Genomic DNA, 12,956 nt, shown 5'->3' on the forward strand with positions numbered 1-12,956 from the left:
ATGATACACTTTGGCAGTGGATATTATCACAGAAACAGTGCCTTTGACTGTTCAGAGTTGTAGCTAAACCCACCCAAAGATGTAATAAAACATGCATGAGGAGCGCCTATTAGATGGAGGGGGTCTGACAGCTGAGCAGTTCCAGTCATTCCGCCAGGAAGGAAGTACACGGCTCGTGTTGTCTGTAGTTCAACCATGCCTACACTGTCAATACCGCAGTTCGATCGCGTCCACATTGTTACTTTGCGCCAGGAAGGGCTCTCAACAAGGGAAGTGTCCAAGTGTCTCGGAGTGAACCAAAGCAATGTTGTTCAGACATGGAGGAGATACAGAGTGGCAGGAACTGTCGATGAGATGCCTCGCTCAGGCCGCCCAAGGGCTACTACTACAGTAGATGACTGCTACCTATGGATTATGGCTCGGAGGAAACCTGACAGCAACGCCACAATGTTGAATAATGCTTCCTGTGCAGCCACATGACGTTGTGTTACGACTCAAATTGTACGCAATAGGCTGCAGGATACGTGAGATCAATCTTTGCAACTACGACACCATGCAGCTCAGTACAGATGGGCCCAACAACATGCCGAATGGACCACTTAGGATTGGCATCACGTTCTCTTCACCGCGAGTGTCGCATATGCCTTCAACCAGACAATCGTCGGAGACGTATTTAGAGGCAACCCTGTCAGGCTGAATGCCTCAGACACATTGTACAGCGAGTGAAGCAAGATGTGGGTTCTATGTTGTTTTGGGGTGGCATTATGTGAGGCCGACGTATGCCGCTGGTGGTCGTGAAAGGCTCCGTAATGGCTGTACGATACGTCAATGCCACCCTCCGACCGATAGTTCAACCGTATCGGCAGCATATTGGAGAGGCATTCGTCTTCATGGACGACAACGCGCGCCCCCATCGTGCACACCTTGTGAATGACTTCCTTCAGGATAATGACATCGCTCGACTAGAGTGGCCAGCATGTTCTCCAGACAAGAACCCTATCGAACATGCCTGGGATAGACTGAAAAGGGCTGTTTATGGATGACGTGATCCACCAACCACTCTAAGGGATCTACGCCAAATCGCCGTTGAGGAGTGGGACAATCTGGACCAACATTGCCTTGATGAACTTTTGTATGGTATGCCACGACGAATACAGGCATGCAGCAATGCAAGAAGACGTGATAGGGGTTATTAGAGATACCGGTGTGTACACCAATCTGGACAACCACCTCTGTAGGTCTCGCTGTATGGTGGTACAACATGCAGTGTGTTGTTTCCATGAGCAATAAAAACGCTGGAAATGTATAGGTGTACAGGTTCCGGAACTCTCAGAACTGAAATTATGCAAAACTTTTTTGATGTGTTTACTTTACTAACAGTTTACGATCTTTCTTCTTGGCAGCCAATGTTTACGCTCCTCACGCCAGGCGAGATGTCGTTTGCCATTTACTTGCGCGATGTGTGGCTTATGAGCAGCCGATCGACCACGAAATCCAATTTTTTTCACTTCCCGCCGAACTGTCATAGTACTTGCATTGGATCCTGATGCAGTCTCAAATTCCTGTGTGATGGTCTGGATAGGTGTCTGCCGATTATATATTACGACCCTCTTCAACTGTCGGCAGTCTCTGTCAGCCAACAGACGAAGTGGGCCTGTACGCTTTTGTGCTGTGCGTGTCCCATCACATTTCCACTTCACTATACATTGGAAACAGTAGACCTAGGAATGTTTAGGAGTGTGGAAATCTCGCGTACAGACCTATGACACAAGCGACACCTAATCTCCTGACCACATTCTAAGTCTGTGATACGTAAGTAAGTCGTAGAATCTAATATGGTGCCTTGGACGACGTGTCTTCCTCGGAGACGAAGGAATCGACAGGAGTTCCCTACAGTAGTGTGATAGGATCGATATTGGTCTCTATATCGACTGTCTGAAAGGAAAAGTGAAGTACTTAGAAGGGCAGGAGGAAACAAAGGGAAACTTCGAAGGTTGAGAGGGTATGTGATGCTATTTCACTGATTAGAAAATCGAAACAAATTTACAAAGAACTTGGTAGCAGGAGCCCTCTTATCTTTAAGACGTTGCGTCTGTCTGGCCCGGATACAACCACTGATTCGGTTCAGAAAGGGGCCATAAAGCTGATGTATCCTCTCCCGAGGCAAGCTGGCCCACGACTGTTGTAACTGGACCTTCATATCCTAGAAACTGGCAGTGCAACAAGTTTAATGTCCAAGCTGGCACCACACGTGATCTGTCGGGGAAAATTCTGGAGGTCTTTCTGGCCATTAGAGTACGTCGACATCTCGTAGACAGTTCATAGACACTCGTGCTATGTTTGGAAGTGCATTGTCTTGTTGAAAAATGGCACCACTGTATTGTCGCTTGAAAAGTGACACTTGACGGGGCAGGACGCCCGTGGTGTACCATTGTGCTGTCAGTTCCTGCACTCACTACCATCCGTGACCTGAAGTCAGATTCGATAGTTCCCCACATCATAACGCCAAGTAACACCATTGTGCCTCTCCAAAACATTGGAAGAATGGGACCTCTCTCCTTGTTGCAGCTGATGATGGTCATCAATAGTACCGCAGAACAGCGACTAGTCGCTGAATACAGTGCGACGCAATTAATCACTAGGCCATGCTTTCAAGACACGACACAGCTCTAGACACCGACGTTTTTATTGTGATGTTGACATCAGGCTATGCGTGAGATCTCAAGTCCCTGTTCTGTCTCCTGTTTGTCTCTGATGAATGGTGGGGGACAACACAGAATGTTGCAATGAGTGTACTACTTGTACTCGGACGGCAGACACAGTTGGAAAGGTATTACAATGTGCTTGTTTGCAGAATATGGCAACCCTCCTTTGTGGTGGTCTGACATGACAGACCTGAAGACGAGTATACCTGCCCTCGCGTCCCCATGCAGTCCAACACCGGGCCACTGTCACATCAGAATGTTGCACTAATCTGGATACCACAGGATTCGCCAGAAGGAGACTCACAATGAGGACCCTCTCAAACATTGTCTCACACAAGTATATGCCATTTACATGTCCTTCACAATAATCGTTCTAATCTGATTTTTTTTTCTTTCTTAATTGTGATCTCATTCCCCTGCCCCATATGGGCAAAAACACACTGACATGGAGACGTTCATGGGGGACAATTAAAAAAGCCGACATAAAGTTAAAAAACACAGTTGGCGATTCATAGAACACAAAAAAGACACTGAAGTCACACGCACAGGTTAAAAGTTGGCCACAGTATAAAAAAACTCTAGAACAACACACTTTAAACCCACTTGGAGCAAACACGATGAAGAATAAAACGGTCAGGTGGGACCTGCCGAGGGAGAGGCCTGAGAGGATGGAAAAGGAGGGGAGAGGAAGGTGCAGCAGGAGAGGGGGCGGGATGAAAAGAGTAAAGGCGTGAGGGTGCACCAAGAGGCAGGAGACAGGTGGGGCAGGAGAGGAAGAGGGAAGACAAGGCAGGAGGGAGTACAGATACACTCGAGGGGAGCACAAGAGAGGGAGGGGGAGTAGGAGGGGGAAGCCGCTCAGGAGAAGGGAGGGGGAGGAGAGGGAGCCCTGAGGAGGAGGCAGGAGGAAGATGGGGTTAGAGTTGGAAGGGTAGATGTCAGGGCGATGCTCATCATCCGGGAGGGGTAGATGGTGGAAGTTGCGTTGGGAAAGGAGACGGAGGGTGTGGAGATGGCGAGAGGGTGGGACACAACGGTAAAGGCGCGGCAACGGGCTGGGGGTGGAGAGGAAGGGAGACACCAGGGGGTGAGGGGGTCAAGGCAGCGGTCAATATATAGTGTGCGGATGTGTGCAAGGAAAAGGAGAGGGAAGGAGATGAGGTCGTAGAGGATGCGTGTGGGGGACAGAAGGCGGATGTGGAAGGCGAGGCGAAGTGCATCGCGTTTCTAATCTGACGTTGTTCACGCCCTTCATATACCCTACTAGACCTGGTGACAACACTAAACACGAACTACACTAATGCACTCTGGCGGCCGTTGGTGCATACTTACATGAAGTTACATTGATATCCGACTGTGCTTCTGGGTGCTTCACGGTCTTTTTGCTAAATCAGTGTACATAAACGATCTGACAGATACAGTATGCAGCAATCTGAGACTGTTTGTCGATGACACTGTAGCAAACGGAAGAGCGTCGTCTTTAAGTGATTGTAGGAGGATGCAGGTGACTTGTACCGAATTTCTATTTGGTGTGGTGCTCTAAATCTGGAAAGATATAAATTAATGCAAATGAGTAGGAAAAATAATCTTATATTGTTCAAATACGTATTAGTGGTGTGCTGCCTGACGTTATCTGGTCGATTAAATATCTAGAGGTAACGTTGTAAAGAGACCTGAAATGGAATGAACACGTAATATCGGCTGTAGGGAAACCGGATTACCAACTTTGTTTTATTGCCAGAATTTTATTAAAGTATACCTCACCTATAAAGCAGACCGCATACAAAACACTTTTGTGACCCATCCTTCAGTACTGCTCGAGTGTTTATCTCTGCCATGTCGGAATAAAGAAAGTTGTCGAAGCAATTCACAGGCGTTCTGCCACATTGTTGCCGGGAGATTTGTTCATCACAAGAGCATTGCGAAAGCACTGTGTGAACTCAGACGGGAATCGCTGGAGGAAAGAGGACTTATTTTCGTGAAGCACTGTTAAGAAGATTTAGAGAACCGAAATTGGCGACAGGCTGTAGTACGATGCTACTGCCATCAACATACACCTCGCGTAAGGAGCGCGAATACAAAATACTACACTGGGCAGCGCAATTAAAGGATCACTTTTTCGAAATACCGTAACCGTCTCTCATAAGTTCGAAATTTCGGGTCAAAACTGCTTCCAACTTTTGTCTGTAATGGTGCAAATGCGTGGCACTCTGAGACGCCAGCCTCGTGCTTGGCGACGCTTCAAACGCAAAGTGTCGGCAAATTCGAAAAAATTACAATGGAATCCATACCATTAGTTTTTTTACAGGTGTTGATAAATATCAACGGGGACTGTTGAAAATGTGTGCCCCGATCGGGACTCGAACCTGGGATCTCCTGCTTACGTAGCAGACGCTGTATCCGACCTTTTCCTCTTTAAATTTCATTTTGTTAGTTATGGCTCGTTGCGTTCGTTCGCGGCGGATATCACATGAGATACATTCAAATTCATCGTTGATCCTTTCACTCAGATTTCTATTACAGAGGGCAGCTAACTCTGTGATCGAACACGCTGAACTACCATGCTGGCTCTATCCGAGTGAGACATTGAGGACACAGAGGATAGTGCGACTGCAGGGACTTGTCTCTGGCACGCTCCCTGTAAGGCCCACATTTGCAACTTACTGTCCACACACTACACTTGTAGTGTCTCTGCCCACTATACTCATTACTTGCAGCAGTCATTCAACCGATTCCCGTAAGAGCAATGTGAGTGCATCCGCACTGAAGATCATTGGCCGGTAAGCCTTATCTAAATGTCCGAAAGAACAGATACCATCTTCATACATTCATACGGTTCATGTTAGCTGTAAGGCGGGTTAGTGATGTCAAGTTGGCATCAAATTTCATTACAATTCTGACCGATGCCACCGAGGACGTGTCAAACGATGACAAGGCCGTCACAGCCGCTGTTACCCACATTTCACCCCTTCTTTTGACGTCTTTGCGATGGAGGTCAGAACCGCGACACGCAGCGTTGAAACCATGTGGTTATTTATGGGTCGCCTACGAAAACATTTCAGAACACCACCGTGCACAATCGACACGAAAAGGCCTCAGGAGATGGCATAAAGGGCGTCAATGAAACCACTCTTTCCTTTGACACGTTGATTCCCACATATTTCGCGGTCGAAAATGAGAGCTCGCAGTACGATGAGCAAACAGGAGCAAGTTCTTCGACGACCTTTGACACTGCTGACAGCCTCAGACGTTCCAAACCTTCTCTAAGGACATTGTGGGGCTGCATCTCCACGAACGTGATGGCACCCCTTTGGAGTGTAGTACGACCGCAGTTTTTGCTCTCGTGTACAGGTTGAAACCATAATGGGCCATTCACAATGATTCGACATAATTTCAACGTGATCCAAAACATTAAAAGGTATTTACGTTTTCCAACCCTTACCTGACAGGAGGCCCTAGCCACACAACATTTCATTTCATTGTTTTCCACCCTCCTGCGACGTGACCAGACGGGAGTGCAACATTAACATGTGCGTGAGTGGTACGGCAAAGGGTACCTCTGAGACCCCCAAGTTTGGCATCACCGTCGGTGCCACCCTAGCAACTTTGTTGAGCACGTTAAAAATGTGCCTATCAGGAACTTCAACACCATTACAGCTTGGTGGTTGCTCTAGCGCCTGAAGGTAGGCAAATCACTCCAAAGGCGTGTCGAATGTGTTGCTTATCCCCAGGTGATGAAGTTCTTGGCAGGTACATTTGTACACGGAAACGTTTCTCTAGTAAACGTTTGGAAGGGTATACAATATATAGTATTTAAATAGATGCAGTTCATAAATATGTTTGTAATATACGAAATGAAAATTTGTCATCAAACTTCCCGAAAAGTATTTGGCCGATTTACTTCATAGTTTTACATGATACTCTAATAAACATTCAGACAAACAAAGGCCGTATATTTTTTAAACAATAATGTACAGGTTTCCTTTTAAAACCAATTGTGAGAAAGAAAATGAAGAAAATGGTGTGATGTGCTCTGCTGTGAAAATGTGCGGTCTCGTTTCCTTTCCTGCACACTGGTTTAACTACGGTAGCACAGCATTTAAACAATTAGACAAATAGTTCCTCCCACATATATTATTTCTCATTTTATATATTTATAAGCGAAAATTGAACACACAACACTGTACTGTTTTCTTTTCTTCCTCGCAGCTGGTCATCACAAAAAAAACCGCCAGGATAGCCGAGAGCGCTAACGCGCTGCTTCCTGGACTTGGGTAGGTGGGCTGGCCCCCGATCTAATCCGCCTGGCGGATTAACGACGACGGCCGGCGTGCTGGCCAGCCTGGATGTGGTTTTTAGGCGGTTTTCCACATCTTCCTAGGTGAATACCAGGCTGTTCCCCACGTCCCGCCTCAATTACGCGACTCGCAGACATTTGAAACACATTCACACTATTTCACGATTTACACTTGACACAGACAGATGGGGTGGCGGCAGGAAGGGCCTCCTGCCACCCCTTAAAATTCACCATGCCAAATCCGTACTTAACCCTGCCAACCCTGTGCACAATGCGGGATAAAGGCGGTAGCGAAAGAAAGCTGGTTATCACAAAAGACAGGAAAAGTTACATTTATGGATTATCAGCTTGTGATTATAATAAAACCACGGAATCTGAATTTGCATCAATAGTAAAGAAGGCTCAAGGTCAGAGAGAGGGAGGGGGTTAGAGCAGAACGACAGAGAAAGGGGAAGGACATGGACATAGTAGGGGAGGGAGGAGGTGGGCAGAGAGAGGGAGAGAGGGAGAAGGAAGAGACGGCGAGAGAAGGTGAGGGAGGTGATGAATAGAGAGAGGGGGGAGGAGGAGGAGATGGACAAAGAGAGGAGAGCAGCATATGGACAGAGAAAGGGGGCATAAGGAGATTAGGACGTAAATCCAATTTCCATAGATAATTAGCAATTGTGAATCATTGTCTTGTTTGGTCATGTACTATAAAACAGAACTCAGTATTATAGAGCTGGTGAACATTTCCTTTGGACAAAAGCCCAGTGTAATCGAGTAGATATTAAGCTAGGATAATGGATAAACAGCAGATATAGCGTACAGTTGAGGAGGCAACACCTTTTTTTTTCAAAATACCTGTCTTCTTTCTAATATACTCGATTATATTTAACAGGGAGAAGCATGAAAAACCTTAAGCAGTATCGTGGTAGTTTATTGTCAATTCCGTATACAGATGAAGTTTGGATTATTTACTTGCCTTTTATTACTGAATACCGTGACTCGTCCTACATCCCTGCAGATGTAGTACTGAACAGGAACTCTCCCTTGACATAGTAGCAACATATGTCTGTCGGCACTCACAGATACCGGAATCAGTAGGTTACAGTCTTTGTCGTTGTGCATGCCAGAAAGGACAAGTGACAGCCGACGTATAAAACAAATCATTTTCGTTGACAGGTTGGCAGCCATGTCGCCGCCCTCTCTGTCGCTGGGGTCTAAGCGATCTGCTGCGATTGATGGCTCCGCTCCGCAAAACGAGAACAACAGCGAACCACCGCGGCTACGTGGAAGGAGAGGTGTGTATCGTATCTTGCAATAGAATAGTTTTATACAGTTGTAAGCCAAGACACTACGACCACTGCCCAATGCAAGACTGAATTCCACGTGACGCCGGTGCGGGCACGTGACGATATAAGCGAAGTACTACTGGCCATTAATATTGCTACACCACGAAAATGACGTGCTACAAACGCGAAACTTAACCGACAGGAAGCAGATGCTGTGATATGCAAAAGATTAGCTTTTCAAAGCATTCAGACAAGGTCGGCGCCGGTGGTGACACCTACAACGTGCTGACATGAGGAAAGTTTCCAACCGACTTCTCATACAGCAGTTGACAGACGTTGCCTGGTGAAACGTTGTTGTGTCGTCTCGTATAAGAAGGAGAAATGCGTACCATCTCGTTTCCGACTTTGATAAAGGTCGGATTGTAGCCTATCGCGATTGCGCTTTATCGTATCGCGATATTGCTGCTAGCGTTGGTATAGATCCAATGACTGTTAGCAGAATATGGAATCGGTGGGTTCAGGAGGGTAATACGGAACGCCGTGCTGGATCCCAACGGCCTCGTATCACTATCAGTCGAGATGAAAGGCATCTTATCCACATGCCTGTAACGGACCGTGCAGCCACATCTTGATCCCTGAGTCAACAGATGGGGACGTTTGCAAGACAACAACCATCTGAACGAACAGTTCGACGATGTTTGCAGCAGCATGCACTACCAGCTTAGTGACCATGGCTGCATCACAGGCAGGAGCTCCTGCGATGGTGTACTCAACGACGAACGTGGGTGCACGAACGGCAAAACGTCATTTTTTCTGATGAATCCAGGTTCTGTTTGCAGCTTCATGATGGTCGCATCCGTGTTTGGGGACATCGCGCTGAACGCACGTTGGAAGCGTGTATTCGTCATCGCCATACTGGCGTATCACCAGGCGTGTGGTATGGGGTGTCATTGGTTACACCTCTCGGTCGCCTATTGTTTCCATTGACGGCACTTTGAACAATGGACGTTACATTTCAGATGTGTTACGACGCGTGGGTCTACCCTTCATTCGATCCCTGCGAAACCGTACATTTCAGCAGGATAATGCACGACTGCATGTTGCACGACCAACTGAAAACGTCTGGTCAATGGTGGCCAAGCAACTGGCGCATAACAATACGTCAGTCACTACTCTTGATGAACTGTGGTATCATGTTGAAGCTGCATGGGCAGCTGTACCTGTACACGCTATCCAAGCCCTGTTTGACGCAATGCCTAGGCGTATCAAGGCCGATATTACGGCCAGAGGTGGTTGTTCTGGGTACTGATTTCTCAGGATCCATGCACCTGATTTGCGCAAAAAGGTAATCACATGTCAGTTGTAGTATAATATATTTGTCCAATGAATACCCGTTTATAATCTGCATTTCTTTTTGGTGTAGCAATTTTAATGGCCAGTAGCGTAAAACAGAAATCAGCTCTTTCCACCTAACATGGAGAATGGCAAACAGAAAATTGAATGCAGCCTTCCACACCAAAAAATTACTACAATGTCGACACCCCAAATATTTCGGTGCGACTCCCAAGAGATCCCTAACACGTAGGAAGCACATAAATCCAACAGGATAGAAATAAAAATCGAGAAGTTGCATATTAAGGAAACTGCTGACTCAAGACAAATATTGCCCCTTCATAACTCCCCTGACAGGCAGTAACTCATGAATGGGTGAAACTCGAAAAAGCCAGAGACTTCCTTATTCATGAAACATTGAACAACTTACCACGCACTAGCTTAAAATGTAGTGAATCAATATGTGTGAAAATTGGTCAGCTCGCCCCAGAAAGCTTTAATCTAAGAGATCAATGGAGAAAACAGAGGACTTCCTTTCGTGGTCATAAGAAGTTAGGCAACGTAGATCCGAACATCCAACTCCGGGGTGCGAATCAACCAAGAAAAACATGGAGCTCCCTCTACCGTATCAGAACTGTCCACGCCTTGACCAAAGTAACGCTACCAAGAGGGGAATTAGCGATGATGACCAATGCGACTGCAGAACATCAAAACAAACACCGAAGCACATTTCGCATGACTGTCCAAAAAGAAAATTCATGGGTACCTGGAAGACTTTGCAGATGCAACACCTGCAGCAATTAACTGGTTGGTATCTTTCGATACCCAACTGTAATGAATCTCTCAACTTCTTCCGTTTCTCCAGCTTTCTTTATTCATTTTATCTTATCTTATTTCAAATTAATTGTATAGCGAATTCTGTAAGTCATGCGCTAAATAAATAAATAAAAATAAATTCACTAAACAAACACTATTTTTAGCCTTGTTTCACGATTCATTATTAATGTTATTGCACAACCTAAGTTTCGGGTTATAAGCCCATTTTCAATTACATTACTACTTCCCAAAGAAGATAATACACAGATAAACATGATGACAAGGCAAAGATAATCCCAACTTCTTAGGTATCGATTCATAACTTAATGTACTTGTACTGACAGTGCTTTCCTTGCTAGAGATACCTACGAGCAGGCAAGCTATAATGCCTAAAGCTCATTGGTTAAATTTCAAAGGTCACTCCGAGTATCATCAATGAGGGCATGTGAGACTGTTGATTATTTTGCAGTAGTCTGATGGAGACCTACGTTTCTGTGGGCCCCTTGTTGCTGTTTATTCCAGCACTAGTCCTGATCCTCTCCGCTCCTTTCGCATCTACTATCGTCCATAAAGCCTGTTTCAAACGACGGCTTTCTTAGTCATCATCGATCGATACGCATCACATGCAAAGCAAGCCAACAAATCTCCGCACTGTGGCACTATTGGGCCAGTCGGAACTGTCCTTTGCCAGTGGCGTCTTTTGGATGCGGTACGGAGGCGTACGGAGTCAGTACACCAGCCTTGAGATCACTGTCAGCTTTCTAGGCGTTGGAACCTCTACTTTTGAATCAAGTAGCTCCTCAATTGGCCTCACAGGGCTAAGTGCACTTCCTTCCAGTCCTTCCACCAAGGAAAACTTCCTTGCAGTACTGGGAATCGAACCCTCCGAACAGAATCCGTACACACTGATTACTGAGCCGCGAAAGCAGATTGCACTTTAAATACCAGTTAGTAAACAGCCACAGCCAGAACCATGGCGCGATATGGTCGGTGGTGTCAACGATCATCTGCTTCTGCCAAATGTAGATTTATAAAACCCTGTGGTTCTTGAAGACTGCGCATGCACAGAAACAGCAGTGTGCTGGCGTTAGTTGCGGACGGGGGCGCCGTCTTTTAACGTCGGAAGTAATTCTCGCAGTACAGACTCATATTATAGTAGTGGGTTCTGTGGTTTTATGTCTTCTTCATTTTTATTTTATTGTCAGCTTTGTTTTCGTGAGGCGTTGCTATGGTTGCATGGCAACTCAACATTTTTACTGTGATTATTCTTCCACAAAATGGAGAAAATATCGGAAAACAAAAAGTGATTTAGGTTTTACAATACCTGGACAATTATGCTGTCTAACTAAGAAGGTAAATAGTTCAAACGTTTTTTAATGGATATTGTTTCAATAAAGAATAAATCAGCTCTATTGAAGTGGAAAATAGTTTTTTGACATTATTTTTCTCTTGGAAAAGTAACAAGACACGCAGGATAAAGTAAACATTGTTTGGTGTGTTTGTATGTATATCTTTCACAAAGCAAATACATGTTGTCCTTCTGAAAGTGTTTGTCAACACTTTTACTATTCTTGAAGTTATCAACCATGTGAAAGATTCACTAGACGACCTCTGTCAACTATATGCTCTATGAACTTTGCTTGGTTATTAATACTCTACTATCATTATTAGTTCCTCAACGCTGTCAGTATATTCTGGCATTTTGTAAGGCGGGTGACCCACTGAGATATTAGTTTTTTGCAAATTTAAATACCTGTTGAGTGATATTTTAAAACAGGTCGTACATATTACAGTTTCTTTTTGTCATCTGTTATGTACTTTTTGTTTTGTTTTTATCTATAGCATTTGATAAAGAATAATACTTTTTTAAATAGTAAAAATATGATGCTGAAGTGTAAATAAACTTTTGTTGTTTTAGGAAGGATGTAAAAAGATGATAGAGACGAGATTTGTTAATGTCATAACTGATTGTGACTGGCGGTATCTACCTCAGAAAGGTTTCTTTTCGTTGTTGACCTCCAGCCTCAACAAAATAATTTAAAATTTGTATTAAAAAGTGATATTTCTAACCCTATGCACTGACATTAGGTACTCATCTATGCACAACACTGGGTGTTTTCTTGGCTAGAATGCCAGCACTTTACACTACATTTACTCTAGTATTCTCTATCCTTAGATATTGATGACTAATTTGTATAATTTGTCAGTGCATATTGCCATATTATTTCTGATTCGTAATTCTAGATGTCTTACTTACAGTTACATCTCTCATCTATCTGCTCCTCCTGTCTCTCTTCAATGTAACTGTCTTCGCTGTCACTGTGGATGCTGCTGTCCACTCTCTGGAGATTATTATTACATCGCAAGGAATGTCTGTCATGACGTGTTCACTGTTACTCTTCATGTGTTGTTTTTGAAATACTATTTGTTAATGCATTTAGTTGTGCCCATTGCTCTTCGTCTTTTATTGCTGTGTATTCATGTATGTTTGTTTCTGTGAAGTCTAAATGTAGTATATGTCAGTCGTTTGCG

General features: G+C 44.8%; 1 protein-coding gene across 1 annotated transcript in view; it reads left to right on the forward strand.

The window, feature by feature from the left end:
* LOC126281419 (uncharacterized) overlaps window positions 1-12,956 on the forward strand; it is a 212,231-nt gene that overhangs the window by 24,752 nt on the left and 174,523 nt on the right. Inside the window, exons 2-3 of the mRNA XM_049980362.1 lie at window positions 6,915-7,086; window positions 8,167-8,285. Of these exons, the coding sequence (XP_049836319.1) occupies window positions 7,052-7,086; window positions 8,167-8,285 (154 nt within the window). The 5' untranslated portion in view covers window positions 6,915-7,051. The remainder of the gene's footprint in view (window positions 1-6,914; window positions 7,087-8,166; window positions 8,286-12,956) is intronic.

Source organism: Schistocerca gregaria, chromosome 7 (assembly GCF_023897955.1).
Source record: "Schistocerca gregaria isolate iqSchGreg1 chromosome 7, iqSchGreg1.2, whole genome shotgun sequence".
Lineage (NCBI taxonomy): Eukaryota > Metazoa > Arthropoda > Insecta > Orthoptera > Acrididae > Schistocerca > Schistocerca gregaria.